This window comes from Macrotis lagotis, chromosome 1, assembly GCF_037893015.1.
Source record: "Macrotis lagotis isolate mMagLag1 chromosome 1, bilby.v1.9.chrom.fasta, whole genome shotgun sequence".
Classification (NCBI taxonomy): Eukaryota; Metazoa; Chordata; class Mammalia; order Peramelemorphia; family Peramelidae; genus Macrotis; species Macrotis lagotis.
This window is the reverse complement of record NC_133658.1, coordinates 542,934,913-542,961,272: the sequence shown is the minus strand read 5'-3', so window position 1 is coordinate 542,961,272 and position 26,360 is coordinate 542,934,913. Positions and strand designations below refer to the sequence as shown.

The 26,360-nt window shown below is 38.4% G+C and overlaps 1 protein-coding gene across 4 annotated transcripts; it reads left to right on the top strand.

Moving 5' to 3' along the window:
* Positions 1 to 11,711: 11,711 nt before the first annotated feature.
* Positions 11,712 to 25,200, top strand: LOC141521113 (uncharacterized). 4 transcript variants are annotated; one of them, XM_074233288.1, is made up of 5 exons: positions 11,712 to 11,940; positions 20,127 to 20,255; positions 21,257 to 21,339; positions 22,305 to 22,354; positions 23,389 to 25,200. In XM_074233288.1, the coding sequence occupies exons 4-5, from the start codon at positions 22,324 to 22,326 to the stop codon at positions 25,119 to 25,121; spliced, it is 1,764 nt and encodes a 587-aa protein (XP_074089389.1). In that variant the 5' UTR covers positions 11,712 to 11,940; positions 20,127 to 20,255; positions 21,257 to 21,339; positions 22,305 to 22,323; the 3' UTR covers positions 25,122 to 25,200. The 4 variants fall into 4 exon arrangements, with proteins under 4 accessions (XP_074089389.1, XP_074089400.1, XP_074089411.1 ...); XM_074233299.1 differs by having other exon boundaries at positions 20,127 to 20,260; XM_074233310.1 differs by lacking the exon at positions 21,257 to 21,339.
* Positions 25,201 to 26,360: the final 1,160 nt, after the last annotated feature.

Below are 26,360 nucleotides of genomic sequence, written 5' to 3'. Positions count from 1 at the left end.
TTTACTCAGGCTGCCAAGTAATTTTTTTAAAGCAATGAGATTTCCTCTGGCACCCCTTCCTCATCTTGACTTCCTGATTACCTGTGACATTACTGTAATAATAAACAACTCTTGCTATTTACCCATAGGAAAATGATGTGATGATTATAAAGATTCAAGAGACAATTTCTGAGTAATCATTTTATTAATAAGATTTATTATCTATAAAAGGGATGGTCATTTAGTCATCTCTCAGGCCAAAAGACTCCAAATGATGGTTCTTAAATGATGTCTTGCAACTTTCAAAATTGTTTATTATTACAGTGGTATTATTTTGTATAAATTGTTCTGATTCTGTTTATTTCATTCTAAAGCATTTTATAAAGGTTCTCAAAATTGTTCATTTTCATTTGGTTGATGTTCTGATTCTTCTCACTTCACTCTGCAGCAGTTCCTCTAAGATTTTCCACATCTTACTGAAATCATATTTCCTCATTTCTTTTTTTATAGTATTTTATTTTTTCCAACCACAAGTACAGAAAATTTTTAACACTTTTTAAATAAAATTTTGAGTTCCAAATTTTCTACCTTCCTCTCTCCCCCTCTTTCTACTCCCTAAGATGCTAAGCAATTTAATAGAGATTTCATATGTGTAATCATGCGAAACATTTCCAAATTAGTTATGTTATAAAAGAATAAAACAAAAGGTGAAAAAAACAAAGTCAAATAGTATGCTTCTATCTGCATTCATTATCCATCAGTTCTTTCTCTTGATATGGATGGCATTTTCCAAGGTGGCATTCTGTAATTCTCTTGGATCATTTTATTTCTGAGAAAAGCTTTTTCTAGCTTTTTTTTTTAGTTGCATGGTCCATTATGCTCTTTCTCTATTTTATATGTAAGCATTCAGAGACATAAATTTTCCCCTAAGTACTTCTATGGTGCATCCTTTAAGTTTTGGTATGCTATCTCATAACTGTCATTCTCTTTGATGAAATTATCATTTGTATAATTTGTTCTTTATCTCACTCATTCTTTAGGATTAGATTATTTAGTTCCCAATAACTTTTTTAAATCTATCTTTCCATTGTGCTTTAGTAATTATAATTCTTATAACATGATCTGAAAAATATTTAATGTTTCTTCATTTGATTGTGAGGTGTTTATATTCTAATACATGGTCGATTTTTGTATAAATGCCATATATTTAAGAAGAAAGTATACTTCCATTCAATTTTCTTCAGAAGTCTCTCCATATCTTCCTCCTTAACTTCTTTCTTTTTATTTTGTGTTTAGGGGAAAATCATGGTCCCCAACTCACATGATGTGCTGTCTTTTTATTTCTATAATTAATTTAATTTCTCCTTTAGAAATTTTGGTGTTATACATTTGGTGCATATATGTTTAGTATTGATCTTATTTCATTGTCTATGATACCTTTTTGCAAGGTACAGTTTCCTTCCTTGTACTTTTTAATTAAATCTGTGTTTGTTTTTGTTTTGTCTGAGATCATGATTGCTACCCATGTTTTGCTTTTTGATTTTTTTTAATTTTGACTGAAGCATAATATATTCTGCTCCAATCTTTTACCTTTACTCTATATCTCTCTTCTTCAAGTATATTTCTTGTAAACAACATATTGTAGGATTCTGGTTTTTAATCCACTCTGCTATTTGCTTCTGTTTCATAGGAGACTTCATCCCATTCACATTCATAGTTAGGATTACTGTGTATTTCCCTTCATCCTATTTTTCCCTTGTTTGTACTTTTCCTTCTTTCTCCTTTCACCCTGTCCTACCTTACCAATATTTTGCTTCTGATCACTGCCTCTTTCAATCTACCCTCCTTTCTGTCAACCACATCCTTTTCTTGTCCCAATACCCTTCTACTTTCCTATAGGGAAAGATAGATTTCTATACCCAACTGAGTATTTTTTTGCCTCTTTGAGCCAAATCCAATGAAAGTAAGGTTTAAACAATGTTCACCTTTATCCCCTTTTCCCTTTATTGTATAGTTCTTGAAAATCTCTTCATATGCTATAATTTACCCCATTCTGCCTCTTCCCTCTTTTCCCAGTGCAATATTCCTTTTCACCCTTAAATTTTTTTATATTATTCCATCAAAGTCAACTTATATCCACACCCTCTAGATATATCTTCCTTCTAACTGCACTAAATAGAGATACAGTTCTGGCCTTTTCATCAGGAAAGTTTGAAAGTCCTCTATTTCACTGAATGTCTATTTTTTCTTCTGAAAGATTATACTTCATTTTGACAGTTGATTCTTTTTTTTTTTAGGCAGTCAACTCTTGATTGGAAATCCAGTTGATTCTTGATTGAAATCCAAATTCTTTTGCCTTCCAGGATATCATAAATCAAACTTTCTGATCCTTTAATGTAGAGACTACTAAATCCAGTGTCATCCTGACACCTTGATATTTAAAATGTTTCTTTCTTAACTGCTTGCAGTATTTTCTCCTTGGCCTAGGAGTTTTAGAATTTGACTATAATTGGGTGGCTAGGTGGTGTAATGGATAGAGCACTGGCCCTGGAGTCAGGAGGACCTGAGTTCAAATGCGGCCTCAGACACTTAATTACCTAGCTGTGTGGCCTTGGGGAAGTCACTTAACCCCATTTCCTTGCAAAAACCTAAAAGAAAAAAAAAGAATTTGGCTATAATCCTGAGAATTTTCATTTGGGGATTTCTATTAGAAGGTGATCAGTGGATTTTTTCAATTACTATTTTACCTCTGGTTCTAGGATATCAGGGAATTTTCCTTGTTAATTTCTTGAAAGATGCTATACAGGCTCTTTTTTTGATCTTGTCTTTCAAAAAGTTCAATAATTCCTTTTTTTTAGAGGTTCAATAATTCTTAAAATATTTCTCTTACAGCTGTTTTCCAGAGCAGTTGTTTTATTCATTGAGATATTTTACATTTTCCTCTATTTGTATATTCTTTTCATTTTTTGATGAATTCTTGATATTTTATAATATCATGAACTTCAACTTGCCCAATTCTAATTCTAAGAATTTATTTTCTTTTTTTAATGTTTTTATTTTCCAATTACTTGCAAAGATAGTTTACAACATTCATCATTTTGCAAACTTTTGAGTTCCATATTTTTCTACTACCCTCCCTTCCCTCCCCTCTCCCCATCAAACAATTTGATATAGGTTGTATATGTATAATCCTTTATTTTCAATTTAGTTGTGGAAGAGGAATTAGGACTAAGGGGGGGGGCATGAAAAAGGAAGAAAAAGCAAAGAAGAAATTTTAAAAAGTGAATATAATATACTTTGCTCTACATTAAGAATAAATATGAATGGCACTCTCCTTAACAGGTCTCTAAGAATTATCTTTGATTACTAAACTCTTGAGAGAAGTTGCTTCTATCATACTCATCTCACTATTGCTCTTAATGTGTACAATGTTCTTCTGATCCTGCTCACTTCACTCAGCATCAGTTCATGCAAGTCCTTCCAGGCTTTTCTGAAGTCAGGATGCTCATGATTTCTTACTGAAAAATAGTACTTCCTAACAATCAAATACCATAGCTTGCTCAGCCATTCTCCAACTGATGAACACTATAAAGAGTATTTTTTCTTTTTTTTCTTTTTTTTTTGTGTGTGTGTGTTCTAACACCACCAGCTCTGTCACCGGTGGATCACATTCTTTATGATAAGACCTTTGCCATTGCTGATCACAACTCCCTCCTTTTGTATTTCTCCACTACCATGTACTGTATTTTCTCTCTCCTTTCACTCTGTCTCTGCTGTATTGTAGCTGAGTGGCGCAGCAGACAGGTAAGAGTATTTTTTCACAAAATTTCACAAATACATCTCTTAGTTAGCCTAAGCTTCAAAATGTCTTGCTCTTTCCTTATCCCTTTTAATTAGATCTATTTTTGCTTTTTGCTTTGTCTAAGATCAAGATTGCTACACCTTGATATATTCTTCTCCAATTTTTTACCTTAACTCTGTGTGTATCTCTCTGCTTCAAATGTGTTTCTTATAAACAATATATTGTAGGATTCTGGTTTTTAATCACTCTGCTTTAATTCACTCTGTTTTATGGGAGAGGTCATCCCACTCACATTTACATTTAAGATGACTAATTCTGTATTTCCCTCCATCCTTCCCCCCTTTGTATTTTTTTCTCCTTTCACCTTTTCCCTCCTTGCCAATGTTTTGTTTCTAACTGCTGCTTCTCTCAATCTACCCTCCCTTCTACCAAGATCCTCTTCCCTTTTCTTCTACCTTTCCCCTTTTACTTTATTTTTTTTTCTTTTATTTTTTTCCCTCCCCCTACTTCCCTATAGGGTAGAATAAATTTCTAAACTCATTTGGGAATGTATGTTATTCCCTCTGAGCCAAATCTGTTGAGAATAGAATTTATTTGGTCCTTATACCCTCCTTTATAATGGGTCCTTTGTGCTTCTCTGTGTGGTGTTATCCTCTAATGCCTTCTACTGATATACTCCTCTTTTTCTTGTCATAATTGTTTTATACCTGTGTTCTACCCACACCCTCTTTGAAAATATACTTCTTTTAACTGTCTTGATAGAAGTACAATTCTCAAGGGTTAATTGATTGATTGTCTGATTGATAAGATTCATCACATCAGAGTCTCAATATAAGTACAACTCCCAAGAACTAAGAATTTGATCAAATCACAGTCAGTTTATACCCACACCCTCTGTTTAAATATTCTTTCAGCTGTCCTAAGAGAAATACAGTACTCAAGAGTTACAAGTATTATCTTCCTATGAAAGGGTGTAGACAGTTTAGTTTTATTAACTAATATTTTTCCCCACTTTCATTTACCTTTTTATGCATCTCTTGAGATTTGTATTTGAAGATCAAATTTTCTGTCAGTTCTGGTCTTTTTATGTTTATTTGAAAGTCCTCTTTCATTAAAAATCTCCTTTTCCACCTGAAAGAACATGCTGAATTTTTCAGGGTAGTTGATTCTTGGTTGTAATCCAAGCTTCTTTGCCTTCCAGAATATCATATTCCAGGCCCTTTAATCCTTTAATGTTGAAGGTGATAAATCCTGAATAATCCTGACTGTGGCTCCCTGGATTTAAATTGCTTCTTTTTTTCTGCTTGCAGTATTTTCTACTTTAGCTGAAAAATTCTGAAATTTAGCTACAATATTCCTTGGAGTTTTTATTTTGGTATCTTTTCTGGGGGTGTAATTAATGGATTCTTTCAAGGTCTATTTTATCTTCTTATTCTAGAATATTTGGGCAATTTTCCATGATACCATGTATAAAATTGTCCAGGCTCTTTTTCCTGATCATGGCTCTCAGGTAGACCTGAAATTTGTAAATTATCCTCCTGGAACTATTTTCTAGGTCAGTCATTTTTCTTAACCAGTACTTTACATTTTCTTTTTTTTCAGACTTTTGATTTTGTTTGATGGAATCTTGGTATCTCACAAAGTCATTTGTTTCTTTTTGTCCAATTCTAATTTTTAGAATTTTATTTAGTTCAATTAGTGATTTTGTTTCTTTTTCTAGTTGGTTAGTTTTATTTTTCAGCTGGACAATTTTACTTTTAAAAAAATCATTGTTGGGGCAGCTAGGTGGAGTAGTGAATAAGGCACTGGCCCTGGAGTCAGGAGTATCTGGGTTCAAATCAGGTCTGACACTTAATAATTACCTAGCTGTGTGGCCTTGAGCAAGCCACTTAACCCCATTTGCCTTGCAAAAACCTAAAAAAAATCATTGCTTTCTTCAATTAATTTTTTTGCATGATTCTCTTTTTTCCCTCCGTTTTTCTTCTTCCTCTGTTCTTTGGTTTTTAAAACCCAAAGAGGTTTCACATGTAGGCATTTTATCATTCTTCTCTCTTGAGATAGTGTTTTTATCACCCTTCATCATAAGAGTAACTCAATGGTTAGTGCTTTTTTTATGTGTTTTTAGGGTTTTTTTGCCAGTTGAGATCTGTATAGAGTGGTATAGGGTGTATAGTCCCAAATTTGTTTTGCTGGGGGCCAAGATTCTGGTCCCTGGCTTTCTTTGCAGATGTTTCCAGTGTTCCTGGTTTGCTCCCTGTACTAAGGCAACCCAACACCACAACAGCTTCCCAGGGCTTGAAACCTAGCTCTCTGAGCTGGGGCTAGGATCCTCTTTGCTGACAGAGCTGCACCAAGACCCTAACTGTGCTGTGGCTAAAAGCCTCTCACTGGGCTTCCCAGTTCTCCCACCCCCACTGGGCTATACCAATCTCTTACTCATGCAGTAGATCTTTGCCTGAAGTTCCTCCAAGATATCTCTATGAAAAGTTGTTTCAGTGGTTGGTTGGGTTTTTTTTTTTTATTTTTTGGTGGGTTCTGTTGCTTTAGAATGTATATCAGGAATTTTTTTAATTGTTTTTTGAATTTTGCAATTTTCTCCCAATCTCACTTCTCTCTCCCCACCCCCCACGGAAGGCAGTCTGATAGTCTTTATGTTGTTTCCATACTATACAATGATCAAAATTGAATGTGTTGAGAGAGAATTCATATCCTTAAGGAAAAAATTAACTATAAGAGATAGCAAAATTACATAATAAGACACCTTTTATAAAAAAATTAAAGGTACTGTTTTTGGTCTTTGTTTAAACTCCACAATTCTTTCTTTGGATATGGATGGTATTCTCCATCACAGATACCCTAAAATTGTCCTTGATTACTGCACTGATGAAATGAGCAAGTCCATTAAGGTGGATCATTACCCCCATGTTGTTGTTAGGGTATACAGTATTCTTCTGGTTCTTCTCATCTCGCTCAGTATCAGTTCATACAAGCCTTTCCAGGCTTCTCTGAATTCCCATCCCTCCTGTTTCTAATAGAACAATAGTGTTCCATAACACACATAAACCATAATTTGTTCAGCCATTCCCCAGTTAATGGACATTCACTCAATTTCCAATTCTTTGCCACCACAAACAGGGCTGCTAACCTTATTCATGATCTCTTCAGGGTATAGAACTGGTAGTGGTATTGCTGAATCAAAGGGTATGCACATTTTTATTGCCCTTTAGGTGTAAGGACTTATTTTCTTCAGTTAGATTTATATTTTTTTTTCCATTTGACCAATTCCACTTTCTTCTGAATTTATTTTGATCTTCCTGTAGCTTTCTATGTGCATTTTTGTTTGCTTGTTTGATTGGGGGTTTTTTTTTTGCTCATTTTCCAGTATATTTCGACTTTTAAAGCTGAGTTCTGCTCCTGTGCTAAAACATCAACATCCCAAGTTTCTTGTCCCAGGGACTAGGAGATAAGTCACTGGGATTCTTGACTGGGGCTTCTAAGGACTGGCAGTTCACTCCATTACACTGGGAGATCAGGAGCTAACCGTGGCCCGCTGCAGTGGGGTTGCCTGGGCCAGCCTGGTCAGCTTGGGGGCTTGCCCTGGGGGTCTGGACCTGGCTGCCTGTCAGCCACCCTGGGACTGAAGGCCTCTTGGCTGGCCCTCTGGCCTGCTGGTCTGTTGAGCCAAGACCTCAGAGACCTTGGCCACTGCTCTGGGCTGGAGTCCTGAGTCACCTGCTTGCTCGCTTGCCTGAATGCCCCCTGTACAGGCTGCATTCCCCTTTGACCCAAGTCAGACAATCCTTTCCCATAGTCCTTCTAAATTACATTGGATTTGAAAACTGTTTCACCTTTTTTGAGTTCTGTTGCTTCAGAATTTAATTTGAGACAATTGTATTGGGGACAGTTCAGGCAACCTCCTGCCTTAGCCATCTTGATCTGCCTCTGTTTCCTCATTTCTTATGATATTATGATACTCTGATATATAAATACACAACAACTTATTTAGCCATCCCTCAACTTGGGGGCAACTCATTAGGTTTAAAGTTTGTTGTTGGGGGACAGAGCCAAGATGGCGACAAGAAGGGAAGTCTTAGGCACTCTCTGATAAAACTTGAAACTAAGGACTCTAACTAAACTTTTGAGAGACAGAACCCACAAAGGGACCCAGTGAGGCAGTTCTCCTACTCAAGGTAACCTGGAAAAGAGCAGAAAGGCTCTGCTCCCCGGGGTTGGAGAGGCGGCCCGCTGGAGGGGTGGCCCACCAGAGCGAAAGAACTTCAGCCTCCTGGAGGCAGCCCCAGGGCACTGGGAGCTGCAGCTCACAGCAGTGGGGGAGTCTCCTGAGCTGCACCCCGGGGAGCACTGGGCAAAGTGGGGGAACAGTGGGGGGGCCTCTGCCAGAGCGAGTATGTGGAGCCCAGCCCTCAGGGCACACAGCCAGCAGCTTGGTCTTTTTGGCAGGCCAGATCCAGAAACAGAAGCAGGCGAGCGGGTAAGCAGGAGCCCCCAGGGCATGAGCCCATTGAGCTGAGGGAAGGTAGTGAAGAGAAACTGCAGAGCTCTGTCTTCTGCCTCTGGAACAGGACTCTGGGGCTCTGACCACATTCAGATGCTGATAGCAATCTAGGCCCCCCATAGAACAGCAGGGTCCCCCCACCTCAGCCCTGTGGCAGAGGGGGGCGCTTATGGTCATTCACAGACCAGGAGGGAGGACAGAGCCTCACACACTGAGACCCTTGTGGGAGTATCCCAAAAGCTCAGGAAGCACCCCAAAACCAGGCACAGGCTGGGAAAATGAGCAAGCAGAGAAAAAAGAGGAACACCATTGAGAAATACTTTGCATATGAGCCCAAGAAGGACCAAAATACTCAGTCTGAAGATGAGGAAGCACAAGCTCCTGCATCTAAAGACTCCAAGAAAAACAGAAATTGGGCTCAGGCTATGACAGAGCTCAAAAAAGACTTTGAAAATCAAATGAGGGAGTTGGAAGAAAAACTGGGAAAAGAAAGGAGAGAGATGCAAGAAAAACATGAAAATGAAGTCAGCAGCTTAGTCAAGGAAATCCAAAAAAATGCTGAAGAAAATAGCATGCTAAAAACCAGCTTAGGTCAAATGGATAAAACAGTTCAAAAAGTTATTGAGGAGAAGTATGCCTTAAAAAGCAAGATTGGCCAGATGGAAAAAGAGATAAGAAAACTCTCTTGAGGAGAACAAATCCTTCAGACAAAGAATAGAATTCAGGGAGATGGATGAATTTACCAGAAATCAGGAATCAATACTTCAAAACCAAAAAAAATGAAAAATTAGAAGAAAAATGTGAAATATCTCATTGAAAAAACAACTGATATGGAAAACAGACTTAGGAAAGATAATTTAAAAACTATTGGAATACCTGAAAGTCATGATCAGGAAAAGAGACTTGACATCATTTTCAAAGAATTACTACAGGAAAATTACCCTGATATTCTAGAAGCAGAGGCCAAAATAGAAATGGAGAGAATCCACCGATCCCCCCAAGAAAGAGATCCCAAAAAACCAACCCCTAGGAATATTATAGCCAAATTCCAGAACTCCCAAGTCAAAGAGAAAATAGTACAAGCAGCCAGAAGGACACAGTTCAAATATCGTGGAGCTGCAGTCAGGATCACACAGGACTTAGCAGCAGCTACATTGGAAGCTCGTAGGGCTTGGAATACAATATACTGGAAGGCAAAAGAGCTTAGAATGCAGCCAAGAATGAACTACCCAGCAAGGCTGAATGTCCTCTTCCAGGGAAAAAAGATGGACTTTCAATGAACCAGGGGAATTTCAAATGTTGCTTTTGGAATGGCCAAAGCTGAACAGAAGGTTTGATCTTCAGATACAGGACTCAGGTGAAGCATGGAGATTGGAGGAGAGGGGGGAAATATGAGGGACTTAATGATGATGAACTGCATGTATTCCTGCATAGAAAAATGACACTGGTAATACTCATATGAACCTTCTCAGTAGAGCAGGTAGAGGGAGTGTTTATAGTTGAAGCATAGGAGAAAGCTGAATTCGAAGATAAAATATGGTGTAAAAATGGAGTCAATAGAAAAAAAAGGGAAATGTAATGGGAGAAAGAAAAAGGAGAGGGGGAATAGGCCAAGATATTTCATATAATAAGATTTTTTTTATTACAATGAGCTATTGCAATGATATGGAAGGGGGAGGCAAGGGGGAATGAGGGAACCTTTGCTCTCATCAGAGATGGCTAGGAGAGGAAACAGCATATATACTCAATGGGGTATAGGCATCTGGAGTAAGAAGGAGGGGGGAGCAGGGGGAAGGGGTGGGGATGTGAATAAAGGAGGAGAGGATGGACCATGGTGGGAGAGTGGTCAGATATAACGCATTTTCTTTTTTACTTCTTGCAAGGGGCTGGGATTGGAAGGCCTGTCCAGGACCATGGGGCCAGGTAGATTCTGGGCCTAAGGGATGGTATGGGGGCTCAGGGCTTCTTGGCCCCAGGACCAGGGATCTGTCTGCTGCACCACTCAGCGACCCTATAGCAGAGTCAGAGTGAAAGGAGAGAGAAAATACAGTACATGGTAGTGGAGAAATAAGAAAGGAGGGAGTTGCGATCAGCAATGGCAATGGTGGAAAAATATGGAAGTAACTTTTGCGATGGACTTACCATAAAGAATGTGATCCACCCATGACAGAGTTGATGGTATTGGTAAAAAGACTGAAGCACATTTTTTATTATTATTATTTGGGGGAGGGTGCAGGGCAAATGGGGCTGGGTGGCCTGCTGGGGGCCACATAGCAGGGTGATCTTTGGTTGTCTGAGGCCAGTTTTGGACCCGGGTGCTCCTGGCTCAAGGGCCAATGCTCTGTCTGCCACCTAGCCACCCCTACTATTATTACTATTTTATTTTATTTTGGGTCTTTTTTTTTTCTTTTTGGTTTTTGCAGGGCAGTGGGGATTGGGTGGCTTGCATGTCACACGGCTGGGTGATTGTTGGGTCTACGGAGCTGGATGTGGGCTCGGGTGCTCGTGGCTCCAGGGCTGGTGCTTTATCCATTGTGCCACCTGGCCATACCTACAATTATTACTATTTTTTTTATTTTAATTTTTTTTCTTTCCCCTTCACTTTATCGCCCAAGCAAGTCTATATTCATGGGGGGAGGGGTATTTTGTTTACTCTTAAACAAGAATATTTTATTAATGTAAAAAAAATTTGTACAAAATGAGAATAAAAAAAATAAAGTTTGTTATTTTCTTTATCACCAAAATAGTTGGGGGGGGGGTGCAGAGGGAATCTTTTAAATAAATTTCATACTATCAAAATTCTCCATTTCTTCTTTTGTGATTCTCTGTTCATTGTTTGGCATGCATTTTTCTCCTATTTGGTAATCTGCTCCAAGTTTCTCTATTTGTGATTTGTGATTTGACCTTTTCATGGATCCATACCTATTTGGAACTTATTAGGTTCTACTTTTTAACTGAGATTCCAAGTCCCCTAGGGACAAGACTATAAAATTCCTTTTATTTGTACCCAAGACCCAGGAATAAATGTTGTCCTCAGTCAGATAAAAGTCAGTAGCTTTGTACTTTCTAAATCTGTTGTATTTTTTAAATTAAATGGTTGATAGTGATGAGGTGGAATTGCATTGAAAGTGGCGATAGTTGTGGGAAATTTGTGGTTGAGAACCAATAGGAGACCAAGCATTTGTTAAAGATTTCAAGTCAGGACTGCTCATATTTTTTATTAGCAATACAGCATTTAAGATCCCATCTTCTAGTTCTCCCACAGTTCAACTTATAAAGCTAATAGGTGAGGTAAACTTCAACTGCAGGTTGACATAGAACAACTACTGCTTTGTGATGTCAGGGAAATTTCAGGTCTCTTGTCTTGAATGAATAATCAAAGACTCCAGTCCTGCTACAGGGGTAAAAGGAAAGTATATCTGTTTTTTCCAGAACACAGTTCTCTGAGGAGAGGAAAGTGCTGTTTTTCTCAGTCCACTTGTTTTAAAATAATAGCTTCTTTATTTTAAGGGATATTTAGTCCCCTTCTGGAGAAGTTTGCAGGTAGTGAGATCACAAGCTGTAATTTAATTGATTCATGGTTCCTGATCCTATTAGGAGTATTTAAATACCCTATTATTCATCTTCTTGAAATTCTTAACAGGTAAGCAGCCCTCAGGTACTGTTCAAGGAGAAAGAAGGACTTTGATGGTCTATGTCAGGGGTAGGGAACCTTTTTTTTTTTTGTCAAGGGCCACTTGTATATTTATAACATCATTCACTGGCTATATTTGGTGCAACATTTAATTCTCCCCCTAAAAGGCTACTAGTTTTATTGAATTTCAAACCCCTTGACAATAACAGACTAAAATGGCCTGCCAGCAAGACGTTCCACACCCCTGGTCTATGTCATTCTAACTCTAAATCTGTAACTATTCAAACACTAAATCTACCTTCAAACATGAACACCCCATCTTCCTTGTTCTTAGTATCTCCCCTTTTTCCACTCTTCCCAAATTATCTTTTATCTACTTTATATTTTTATTTTTACACTGTCTTCTTCAGTTAGATCATAATTTTACTTTTCTTTGTGGCCCCATTGCCCAAACAGTACAAGGCAGACAAGAGATACTTTATAAATGCTTAATTGATTTATTGATAACTATCTGTATTGTGATTTTAAATGAGGTTCGGATTCATTCCTGCAAATGACACTCTCACTGACACTCGTAAAAAATGAAAGTATTTTAATTACACAACACAAGGAGTAGATTGATTACAATAACATCCAATACAGCAACTAATACATTAAAGACAATGGGTTAGTAATACTATAATCAAAGTAGAAGAAAAAGATAAAGATAACATCATCAATTCGGGGGAGCACCAACTCTGAACAATCCGTGGCTGGGGGGATCCCAAGTTCTTGTCCAGCCTTTCTGTTAAGTCCCGGTTTGGGAAAGAAAGGAAGAAAGAAGGAAAGAGAGAAAGAAAGAGAGAGAGAGAGAGAGAAAGAAAAGTCCCAGGCAGAATCAACTCTCCATGGGTGAGATTCCCGCCAATGCTTGGAGCCTCAGAGTATTTATCAGTGGAGAACAGAGAAGGCTAGATGCTAATTTAGTTGGGAGGGAGTTCCTTTAACAATAATATGGGAGCAGTTTGAAAACTTCAAGGAAATGCCATAGGGGGCCCGGAAGATTTTACTTTGAATAAGGTCAATACTGTGAGAATAGCCAGTTCTCCCCAGTACTACCTGTGTATTCCAAGGAGTGGCTGGCCCCTGGAGTCTTTGGAATGCTGCCAAATCACCTATGGAATGTGTGGGGGGGTAAATTTGTGAGGAAGGCACATCCTCATACAGGCTCCAGAGAACTTAAGGTCACGAGAAATGAATGAGGATGGGACTATAGGAGTAAACTTATTACAAATTTGTTTATAAAAAGTACAAATACATAATAATAACAATACAATCATTAACAATATAGGAATAGCTAAACTGTTAAAATATCTAGTAGTAATTGCTGATTTAAACAGGAAATCATACCAATGGTGATTAGTATCAGAAGTTACTAAATGAGAGGCCTCGACTAAATGTCCTGCAACTGTGTGAGTCTGTATTGGATGTTCATTCAAAGCGCGCTGATCAGACTCGAATAGCAATTAAAGGTTGTAAAGATAAAGAAGTATGGGGAAGAGATAACAATTTGGGTACCCAAGTCAAATTCTTAACAACAACATCTGTATCAGGGGAAAAGTAAAAATCATCACCCTGCCAGTGTAAAAGAGAAGTTAGTAAAACATCCAGAAAAGGGAGGTTTCTGAGAGATAGAAGCTAAATCAGTACTATTATTAGAGGTTAAACAAATGTGTTGAGAAGATACTTCATATAACATTGAAAAGTTAGAAAGAGGATAGACAGTTAAGTCACAAAGGTTAGAGGAGTGTGAGAGAAGGCAGGGCTCCAACCACCTATTCATCATCTCACACAGGATGCCTTTGTTAGTGAAAGTACAGTCCTGTAAAGTATAAGTTATATTGTCTTGATCTATATAGTTACTATTTATACATGGTAAAGCAAAATAATCATGTAACACAAAAGGAATCACATGGAATTGACACATCATTTTCCATATATGAACTTGATAATATACTACAGTTCCACTACACCAAAGGGAGGTACACTGAGCTCGTTCAGGCTTGATCTGTTTCCAATAATTTGCCATATAGGGTAATGCTACATCCCAAATGTTGGTATCTCCTTGTAATAACCTTTGAGCATTCTCTTTTTGTATTAAAGTGTACATGTTCTGCAAAGAACATTTGGTCCAATTAAACAGGGCACTTATATTAGCATCAATCCGTATATTAGCTAGAATGCTATCATTAAAAACTTGTTAGAATTGGCCTTGGTATTTTAAAATATTTTGGTGTGGCAGGATCCTCGTGGGCAACCAATTAGCATTAATTGTCAAAGCTTGAGCTACATCCCATCCAGCACTGTGCAGTCTGCTGGCCAGGGTCTTAAGATGTATAGAATTTACTATACCCAAACCTGTTCCTGCCCCGCCAAGTAGGGTGTCATACCAGGCTCTTTTAAATCTAGTACAAGGCAATAAAGGTGGAAAGGACACATTATAATGAAGTACAATTCTGTGCTGAGCAATAGAGGCATTAATACATGATTTTGGGACATGAACAACAGATAGAGGATGATCGGTGGGTGGTGTTTTGGGCAATAATAATGAATAATGTACTAAAGTATCGCAATTGGTTATTACAGAAGCACTGACAAAAAACAAATATTGATTATTAAGGGGAATAGTTATACTAAGGGTGGAGTTATTTATATTCCATGTAGTACAATTTTCAGTTAATCTTTGTCTTATTACTTTATCCCGTAATGTTGGGAGCATAAAGTGGAGAGGAGTAATACAACATGAGATATTAACCAATGAAGAGATAAGAATAGTTATAGCAGAAGGTCCTGTTAGGAGGGCAGACATAGGTAATGGGGCTCTATAAAATTTAGCATCAGTAGTAGACCAATTAGCAATAGTCCAATTAGCAATATTACATTTGCTATATGCAGGACAGATGAAATCTCCTTGTTGTCTAGATTTAGTGGCATATTTCCATGTCAACCGGATCTGGATTCCTGAATTTGCTAGTTGAGCTCCCGGAGTCCAAGTCTGTGCTTCAGTATAAAGCCAGAAGCCTATGAGACACTTAATTGTGAATAAACATCCGGGTTAATGGAATGTAGTACCAAGAGTTACCTCCTGAATAACAAACAATAGCTGTGTTGTTATTCCCTTGAGCTATTAACTCAGCTGTCCTAGGAGCTTCTGTAGGATGCCTTTTTATCCATACTTTAGTTCCTGGGATTATCTTCTCAGGTACCCAGTGTATTTCATTTTAGCTACCATATCCTTGATCCCCTCTGGTAATTTTATCAGGGGATTGATTTCTTTTTATCCAGTGTCCAATGAGGTATGGTAATACAACCATCTGACATATCTTCTCCCTGGTCTTACAGAAGTAGGTTTCAGACACATAGGGATTATGTAAACAAACTGTAATTTCTCCTCTATAATCATTATCTATCACTCCTCCTAGTACACGCACTTGTGCCTTATTGGCCAAGCTGGATCTAGAGAATAGCTGACCATAATATCCAGTAGGTAGTTTGACCCCAATACCGGTATTACATAATAATTGGCCTTGAGGTTTTGTTTCCACATCATACACTACATATAAATCATAACCTGCGAACCCAAGTGAGGCCCTCCAAGGTTCCCTAGCATTGTTATGAAATTTCCACCATTGTATGGTAAGAATGTTAGATGCTTTCCTTATTTGTAAGTTAGGAGTCATCATTCTGGACAATGGAGTACCTTCTCCATCAGCCAATGGTCTACTATTCAATTGCTTCAAAGCTTCAAATAGATTTTCCTTCCATTTATTCAAATTATTGCCTCCTAATTTTTTCCTCAACTTTTCTTTCAATAAGCCATTCATTCTTTCAATAGGTCCAGCTGCCTGTGGATAATAAGGAATGTGATATATCCATTTGATATTATTATACCCACAGTAAATATCAATTTCTTTTCCTTTAAAATGAATTCCATTATCACTTTGGATTTGCATGGGGGTGCCATAATATAAGGAAATAATATCAATAGTCTTACAAGTATTCTTTTGAGTTGCTCGTCTATATGGGCAAGCAATTAATATTCCTGAATAGGTGTCTACACAAATACAGGCATGTTGGCACCCTTGATTTAGAGGCAATGGGCCTATATAATCTATCTGCCAAATTTGGGCAGGCAAAGTGCTTCCAGCCAATTCTCCAGTTACAGTCCGAGGTACAGAGCACTGACTGAAGAGCTGGCATTGGGGGCACTCCGGAGTTATCTGTTTAAAAATATCTAAGGGAATATTAATTCCTCTAGCCAATGCCCACCCATAAGATTCAAGAGTGCCAAGATGACCTGCAGTAATGTGAATCCATTTTCCCAGCGTCAAGTCGTCCCTATTCTCCAGGGGCATCATTTACAGGGATTTTTCTTCTGCTTTTAAGAGTTCATCAGCTTGGGCATTATACTCATGTTCCAGAGTGTCCACACACTGGCATGGGTATCTATATGAAAGACTGAGACATTAGTATACTGGACCTAAATACATTTATCTTTCCACATTTCATAAGCCCAAAGTTGTTTCCCATAAAAATTCCAATTTTTTTTTGCATGTCACATGGTCATCTAAGTGGTCAGGCCATTTGCCACTACCCAGGAAAAAGAAAATATGACATTGCTTCCCCTTCTCCTGTTTCAATACTTGACATACAGCCATCAGTTTTGCCCACTGACTGCTTTCCTGTTCTTTCTAAAATATTATTTGTTACAGCCTTCCAATGCCTAATTTGTCCTAAATATTTAGCAGAGCTATCAGTTCACCAAGTGTGTTTCTTTTGTTCAGTACTCAAGGTATTAAATCCTTGATTCCATTTGACTGGTGAAACTGCCTTAAGGGGGAGTGGTCAGTGGAGACTGCACTGAGGTTAATTCTGATACTTTCTCAGGCCGGGGAAAGACACCAGATTCTCATGGTTTAGTTCTGTTCTGTATGTACCATTTCCATTTAATTATACTGGACTTCTGTGCATGTCCTATCATATGAGAGATCAGAATCTCCATTTATCCAGCTCATAATAGTTATTTGGGGCCTTAACAAAACTTCATGATTTAAAGGGAACTGTTCCGTTTCTACTAATGCCCAATATGCAGCTAGCAATCATTCAAAAGGAGTATAGTTCTCTCCCACAGGTAGCAGTCTAATATATTAAAAAAAAAATTTTAATTGCTCCAATCATCCTTAAGAACACATCTCAATTTAGTACAAATCTGGGTTGCCCAATCCCAGAAGAAATTCCATAACTTATTAGTTGATTCATAGCTCTCTATGTTCTTTCCTACTTTACATCGATTTTAAATCAATTTTCAAAACTTCCAAAACCAACATCTTATTCATAAAGTCAAACTTACTCATACCTTCATTCTACATGCTTTAACTTTCATAAATTAAAAAGAACTCAACCTTCTCTGTGCCTCCTCATTTTTCTTTGCACCCTTTTCATTATTCTCTTCACAGGTCCTTAAATCCAGTATTCAGACTATACAACTTGCATTTTCTCTCAACATACTATCTAAGCATATTTCAGACTTCATTCACCCCTTCCTCTTCTTCTTTTATTTTAACACATACTGTTCACGACCAGATCCAATGATTTATTTAGAACCTTACTTTTGCATCTAAATAGGCATAGTTCTATTTACAAATTCTTGGGCAAGATTTTTTCAATGTCCCTAATTCCCTTGTATACTTAAAATTTTACAGATTGTGATGGTCCTTGTACTTTTGCAAGAATAATTTTTCATCAGGTAAATTGAGAGTTATCCCCCTTAAAATGTACTAATATGTACTTTGGGAGAAAAAGAACAGTCATCACTGAGTACTCCTTATTTGGGTAATTGGCCTACCTTCATCATTATTTTAACTTGTTTTACCTAAATTTCTTTTTTTTTAAATATACTAGGATTGTCATCCATCAAAGAGGTCTCACCCCAGTTTCAAAACAAAACAGAACAAAGAACTAAACTTTAGTAATTAATTAACCTTATGAGAGACTGAGAATCAGACTGACCAGCAGCATGTTCATCACTCCTATATTGAGATTTATTGCCATCAGTATATGTGTAGTTGCCTAAGTTCTTCAGTTGGGAGATTTTGTCCAAAACTTCTGCCAGAGGCTTGCCTGTTTCACTAAGAAGCAATATCATTCCAAGGGGGGCACCCTCTGGATTAAGGTATTATAAGCGGGCTGCTCCAACTAAAACCAAATCATATGTATCTGCATCCCCCACCATATTATGAACTTTCTTTTTATCAATCTCCCTCTTTTCTTCTTTTTTCTTTTTTTATATACATTTACCCCTGTAAATCAATCAATTCTTTCTCCATTTGAACTTTCTCTTCCTCCTTCTTGTCCAAAGCCTGACATACCTACAAATGCCATTCATCTCCTTTCCCTTTTCTATGGTAATTTTACTTAAGCGCTTAGTAAGTTGGCCAGGCTTTCCATCCCTAAAGCAGCTTTCCCAATTTTCACAGGAGCCTGTGTTTTGAGCCCAAACCTTTGCTAAAGAAGAAAAGGTGGGTTTCTCCCATCCCGGTACTTCGACAGGGATGGGGGTCTCTATACTTTTCTTAAATAACATTTGCACAACGAATCCTGCCAGCTAATACAATTTATGTATTGTGATTTTAAATGAGGTTCGGATTCATTCCTGCAAATGACACTCTCACTGACACTTGTAAAAAATGAAAGTATTTTAATTACACAACACAAGGAGTAGATTGATTACAATAACATCCAATACAGCAACTAATACATTAAAGACAATGGGTTAGTAATACTATAATCAAAGTAGAAGAAAAAGATAAAGATAACATCACCAATTCGAGGGAGCACCAACTCTGAACAGTCCGTGGCTGGGGGGATCCCAAGTTCTTGTCCAGCCTTTCTGTTAAGTCCCGGTTTGGGAAAGAAAGGAAGAAAGAAGGAAAGAAAGAGAGAGAGAGAGAGAGAGAGAGAGAGAGAGAGAGAGAGAGAGAGAGAGAGAGAGAGAGAGAGAGAAAGAAAAGTCCCAGGCAGAATCAACTCTCCATGGGTGAGATTCCCACCAATGCTTGGAGCCTCAGAGTATTTATCAGTGGAGAACAGAGAAGGCTAGATGCTGATTTAGTTGGGAGGGAGTTCCTTTAACAGTAATATGGGAGCAGTTTGAAAACTTCAAGGAAATGCCATAAGGGGCATATTGAATAAGGTCAATACTGTGAGAATAGCCAGTTCTCCCCAGTACTACCTGTGTATTCCAAGGAGTGGCTGGCCCCTGGAGTCTTTGGAATGCTGCCAAATCACCTATGGAATGTGGGGGGGGGGGAGGTAAATTTGTGAGGAAGGCACATCCTCATACAGGCTCGAGAGAACTTACTTATAAGAAAACTTCATTTTCTTATTCACTATCTAATATAAACTAATATTCTCAAGTCAATGTGTGATATTCTCAAATGACTTTTCAGGGTTAGGGATATCTATGAAATTATTAAAATGAATTTTAAAAATCATCTTTAAATGAGAATAATACTTTCATGTACCTGAAAGGCTGGCATGCTGGGCAAATAGATTACCCCAAATATTGAGGTTATCTAACATTAAAATGTTTTTATCAATTGTATTCTCAGGCACAGTTAGTTCTCAGTAAGCTCTCCAGAGCACTGGACTGATGTGGTGGCTGAAGTGGAGAGAGGATAGGCATGTCAAATCATGAAAACAGATATTGCCAGTTCTTACAAAGGTTACATGTTTTGTAAATGAGACTACAGGTGGGACAAGAATTAAAACTCTCTGCTTCTTGAAATATTGAATCTTATGTTGAAAAGACCTGAAGAAGCCATCAAATAAATTAAGAGGAATTAAGAATGAACAGAAAGTTTCATTTTAAATATAGTTAAATGTTCAAATTAGACCTGATTACTATGAATACCTATCATAAGGCAAGTGTTACCTCTTAAGTCATCATTTAATGACAAGCAATAATGAACAGGTGATGCTTTGTGATGTCAGTGTGAGATCAGATTACCTTATCAGTGGGTTTAGAGGATTTAGTCCTACTGTGTATTTTTAAAATTTGGTTGATTTTAAATGCATCCTTTTATACAAGTTTCTCTTAATAGAAACTGTTTTACAGAAGAGATTGAATTATTGTTATTTTTTCCTATTTAATTTAGTCTCCACTTAAAGAGAAACCCTAGTGGCCACTGGATATTTGACTGATCCAGGCTCCTCTGACATGGGGACATTTGACCAACTCTGATTCCTACTTCTCACTTTTGAGGACTAAATGAACTAGACTGCAGGTGAGGTAGGTTAAGGTCTCTATTTGACTATTCAAACTTTCCACAATTTCACAATAAAATTGATTTCAATGTCCTTTGAGAATATAAAAGCATGAAATGGATGCCAACTAGTTTGAAGGTAACATTGCTGGTATTTGAACCTATATGCCTGTAGAATCTTTTTGTGAAAGAAAGTACTTTAGATTTAGAGTTAGTTGTAGAAGTTAAGGGAAAAAGTAGCCCTGTCAAATATAATGATGAAACACAGCCCCAAAGAAGAGAGATAAGTTATCAAACAAAGGTCTCTAGGTAGGAGATGCAGTTTATCATGGCAGCCCTTTTGGAGAAGCAGTTAATGGGGAAGAACGAACAAGTTTGAAGTCTGTTTAATTCTATATTTTGTTAAAAGGGATGCCTCCTGGAAAAATAGATAGAGTGAGTCTACACTAGAAAATGTGGGAGAGGGAAAAATAAAAGGTAATAGAGCTGCATTGTTCATCTAGAAACAAGTTATGGAAAAGCGCCACAGAAATCATTTAATACTGTTTAAAATTCTAGGTTCAGAACTTCATTTTCTTTTTAGGTTTTTTGCAAGGCAAATGAGGTTAAGTGGCTTGCCCAAGGCCACACAGCTAGGTAATTATTAAGTGTTTGAGACCAGATTTGAGCCCAGGTACTCCTGACTCCAGGGCCGGTGCTTTATCTACTGTGCCACTTAGCCGCACCTAAAGTTCTTGAATTATTATTATTATTTTCTTTTAGTATTTTTTTACAAGGCAGTGGGGTTAAGTGGCTTTCCCAAGGCCACATGGCTAGGTAATTATTGTCTGAGGCCGGATTTGAACTCAGGTACTCCTGACTCCAAGGCCAGTGCTCTATTCACTGCGCCAACTAGCCACGAGAACTTCATTGTTTTTAAGGTTAAATGCCCCAGAAAAGCTAGGTGTAATTTTTTCTTCATAGAAATAATGTAAGAGTCCCTTCAAAATAAGCATTTAATAATCTCATTGGGGAATGAGCAGGATGAAGAAGGGTGGAGAAACGAAAAAGTGAAGGATTTGGAAGGCAACAACTAACTCCATCTATACAACCCATTGCATTTGAGGTATAGTATATCTCTAATAATGATAATAATAATGATAATAATAATGATGATGATGATGATGATGGTGATGGTGATGATGGCTATATTTTTGTAGCACCTACAATGTACCAGGCATTCATCTTTGCACTCACAACCTGGGAGGCAGGTGCTGATATTTTCCCCATTTTACAAGGAACCTGAGGCAGGCAGAAATTAAGTGAGGTTCCCCAGGAAACTACAGCTAGTGAAGGTCTGAGATTGAGTTGGAACTCAGGTCTTCTTGGCTCCAGGCCTAATGCTGTATCCATGACACCATTTAGCTAGATGGTAGAGTGGATAGAGCACTGACCTTAGAAGACAGTTTGAATCTGGCTTCAGACACATCATTTATTAGCTGTGTGATCTAGGGCAAGTCACTTAACTCTGCCTCACATCCATGACCAATTCCAGTTGTCCTGATTTACATCTGGCCACTGGACCCAGATGACTCCAGAAGAGAAAGTGAGGCTGATGACTTAGCATAGCACCCCCTCACTCAAATCCTAATTCATGTGCTTGTCATGGCATCACCTCCCTGATGTTTTCCTTTCTTTCTTCCTTTTCACAAAACTCAGAAAGTTAGCATCTTCTAAAAAGAAAAATTTACACATTCTAAAAAGGGTTCCTTAGGCTTGCCCAAGAAACTGTGATACAAAAGAAAAATCTGAAGAATCCTTGATTGATAAAAAGTATTCAAGGTAGCTAAGTGGCGCAGTGGATAGAGTACCAGCCCTGGAATCAGGAGGACCTGAGTTCAAATCTGGTCTTGGACACTTAATAATTACCAAGTGTATGACCTTGGGCAAGTCACTTAACCCCCTTGCCTTGCAAGGGAAAAAAAGGATTCCAAGGCTGTAGTCAAGTGAGGAGTTGCTTTTTGGTAGCCTGTTTAAAGGGTCACTGGAATCAGTTGTTTGCCTACTTTATTAATATATTATATTTTCAAGGAAATATTTCAGTGGACAAATGGAGAAAAAACTCAAGACACATCCCAAAGGTGAGAACTTTGGTTTTTTTTTTTTACTCATTTCAAATGGGATTTCATCCCATCTCTCCTTGTAAGCAGGTGTGTGTGTGTGTGTGTGTGTGTGTGTGTGTGTATGTGTTTATGTGATATGTTGCTTATCCATCTGAACCTAACCCTCTGCTCCTCATGACCAATGCAGAACAATGGAAAGAACATGTGAGTCAAGAAACCAGCAAACCTTGCAAACCCCTTAATCATTTCCATTTTAGTTTTCTGTGGTAGAATTTTGGCTCTTCCATCTAAATATCAGTGATATCTGCTGCATTCCCTATGCCATTTAAAAAAAAAATCTATCTAATACACTACCTACCTCACAGGTTATTTCTGAAAAGGTCTTTGTAAGTATAAAAGTTATTAAGTGGCTCCATCAATGTGCCTCAGTTTTCTCATCTGTAAAATGGATATTAAAATGGCACCTATCACCTAGAATTGTTGTGAGGATCAAATGAGAGAGAGTATGTCAAGTGCTTTTGCAAACTTTAAAATATAACATGATCATTAACTTTTATTATTTATATGTGCCAATGATTATTAACTGAAATGAGGATAATAATATTGATCTTCTGTGAGGGCTAAGGAGTTCTTGTGTGGATGTTTAAAAAAAAGAGTATTAGTGCTTTTATAGGAATGTAAGGCTGATATCACTACTGTTAGATCTCTGTCCTATTCTTCCTTCTCCTCAATTGTTATTCTTATTCAGCAGTAGGACAGTAGCTCCTTTCCCTCCCACTGGTTAGGTTACATAGTGGTTAGAACACAGGGCCTGGAGTCAGAAAGAGCCAACTTAATGAATTCAAATCTGAATTTAGATAATTACTTAATTCTTTTTGCCTTTTCTTCATGTATAAGATGAACTATAGAAGGAAATGGCAAACCACTCCAGTATCTCTGCCAAGAAAACACCAAATGGTCATAAAGGGTAGGACATGACTGAATAATAATAATAATAATAATAATAATAATAATAATAATGAATGAATTCCCTCTCACTATTTTCTCTTCAGCTTCACTCTTGGTCCAGACCCCTCAAAAAGCCCTTCCTCGCAAGACCCAATCAGTGGTAATATCATGCCCTCCACAGCAAATCACAGCGTTACCAAAACAAGACCACCAGTCCAAGACTGAGAAGATGGTCTGCCTTGGACGTCGACCCTTTCCAAACAAGTCCTTTCCTGTTTACCATAAGACTGAATCCCTACAGAACCATGATGACAAGATCAAGGACAAATGTAAGCTGCCATCACCATACCCTGATCACCATGGAGTTTATATTAGACCAGACCTAAAATGTAAGACCACAGATTCCATAGACATATTCCAGTGTGGAGATGCATCAATGAGCCCCAACCAAAATTTCTCCTTAGATGCTATGCCAAAAGGTCAGGCCAAGGTCAAACATGGTCCTCATCATAAGGCCAAATATACATTGGGTTCTAAGCAGCAGACCAAATCCAAACTTCCTCCCCAGCATCATCCTAAAAATCAAGTTACATCTCTTCCCTTCATTTACCAACCTGACAGGATTCCATCACACTGTCAATCCCCAACTAAGAATTTGCTGATAAATACTCCCCCTGACCCAGATTGTCAAACTATACCCACTACACCAAAGCTGATGAATACTTCCCCTGACCCAGACTGTCAAACTATACCCACTACACCAAAGCTGATGACTGTATACCCTGCTCTAGATTTCCAAACTACGCCTACTATACCAAGACTGATGAATATATACCCAAGCCCAGATTGTCAAGCTATACCTATTATAGTAAAATATAATCAGTATTTAGAGGTTCCACCCTTTTGTAATATGCAAGACATTCTTCCCCCTAATATTTACCACCAAGCTCCAATGCCACTGGACAAGGAAGAATACAGCATACTACCAAGATTTCTGGGTGAGGAGTCAAAAGATTCAACTAAACAGTACTACCAAAAGAGGAATCATCCTAGCCCCATGCAATTTACTGAGATTCCAACAAGCGATTACAACCAGGCTGAAGATGCATCTGACTCTGACCAGTCAGATGAGGCTCAACTTGGGAATCAATACCAGACCCAGACTGAGCAGAATAGAGATACTCCCAGGTGTTTAAATGACACCAAGCCATACACCATTGAGGGGCCAATAACTCTTAATACTCAAATTGTTGATAAAATCGTCAGCTCCATACCTGAGGAGAAAATTAAAAGAGATATCTATAATCAGGTTTGCCTATGGCAGAGGAAGGGATGTCCCAGACCTACTCATTGTCCTGGACATTATATTTATGCTAGTTATACAATCTGTTTAATATGTGCCTCTTGGGTTCCATATGGTTGTCCCCATGTTCACGAAATGAAATGTTCTTCTCTGGCACAATTACTGGCCATACCAACACCTTTACCTGATTCAGAGAAGAAGAATATGAGATTTTACCTTAAACTACCCCAGCAAAAACCAAATACCATTTCTGCTGTCACAGAATCCTTTACTGCTAAAGTCATGCCCTCAAGCCATTCACTAGTCTTACCATCCAGGCCTAAATCAGACCCTATTCCCTTGGGACCTTCAAAATTCACCTGGCTGGACTACATATTTGCAAAAAGTCACCAGCCAAAGGAAGAAAACTCCTGTCCAAACCAAAAGAGACTTGAATTACCCTTGACAAGCAAAATAACCAATGAAATGCCAGTGAGACAAAGGACACAATTCAAGTCTCTCTTAGATAAATTTCAAAGTAGAAGAGATAATTAAATTAAAATTTTTATTTTTGGTATTAATTCAATTCTTGTGTGTCCTTCAAGCTTGTGTCTGGGTTTGTGTCGTCCTGGTTTTAAGTAGTTAGGGAGTCACCAAGCACTCTTTCCCTTGGAATTCGTAAGTGAAACTAGTTATGGATTCTATTAGAAAATAAGTATTGGGGGGGTGGAGCCAAGATGGCAACAGAAGAGGACCTTCTTTCAGTTGCTCTGGAGAAAAACTCATAAACTAAGGACTTGAACTACATTTTCAAGAGACAGAATCCACAGAGGGATCCAGTGGGGCAATTCTCCAGCCCAAGGTAACCTGGAAAAGAATGGAAAGGCTCTACTCCATGGGTCAGAAGTGTGGCTCACCAGAGGGGTGGCCCACCAGAGCAAAGTAACTTGAGCCTCCTGGAGGCAGCCCCAGGGTGCTGGATGCCGCTGCCCTGGCTCACAGCAGCAAGGGCAGTTTCCTGATTTACACCCCAGGGAGCAGCAGGCACAACTTGGGGGAACAATGGGGGGGATACCTCTGCCAGAGAGAGCATGTGAAGCCAAGCCCTCAGGGCACACAGTGAGCAGCATGGCCAGGGAAGCCCAGAAGCAGGAAGAACTGGTAAGCAGGAGCCCCCAGGGCATGAGCTCACTGAGCCTAGGGAGGGGAGTGAAGAGAGACTGCCAAGCTCTGTCTTCTGTCCCTGGAACAGGACTCTGGGGCTCTGACCACATGCAGATCCTGATAGCAGTCTAGGCCCCCCCATAGAACAGCAGGGCCCCCCCACCTCAGCCCCATGGCAGAGGGGGGCACTTATGGTCATTAACAGACCAGTAGAGAGGACAGAACCTCACACCGAGACCCTTGTGGGGGTGTCCCAAAAGCTCAGAAAGCACTCCAAAACCAGGCACAGGCTGGGAAAATGAGCAAGCAGAGAAAAAAGAGGAACACCATTGAGAAATACTTTGCCTGTTATCCTGAGAAGGATCAAAACACTCGATCTAAAGATGAGGAGGTACAAGCTCCTGCATCTAAAGTCTCCAAGAAAAACAGAAATTGCTTTCAGGCCATGACAGAGCTCAAAAAAGACTTTGAAAATCAAGTGAGGGAGATAGAGGAAAAATTGGGAAAAGAAATGAGAGAGATGCAGGAAAAACATGAAAATGGGGTCAGCAGCTTAGTCAAGGAGATCCAAAAAAAAAATGCTGAAGAAAATAACATGTTAAAAACCAGCATAGGTCAAATGGATAAAAC

Coding starts and splice junctions, on each gene's coding strand:
- LOC141521113 (XM_074233310.1), top strand. CDS start 22,324: ATGGAGAAAAAACTCAAGACACATCCCAAAG. Junction 22,355..23,388: donor ACTCAAGACACATCCCAAAG/GTGAGAACTTTG, acceptor TTTTCTCTTCAG/CTTCACTCTTGGTCCAGACC.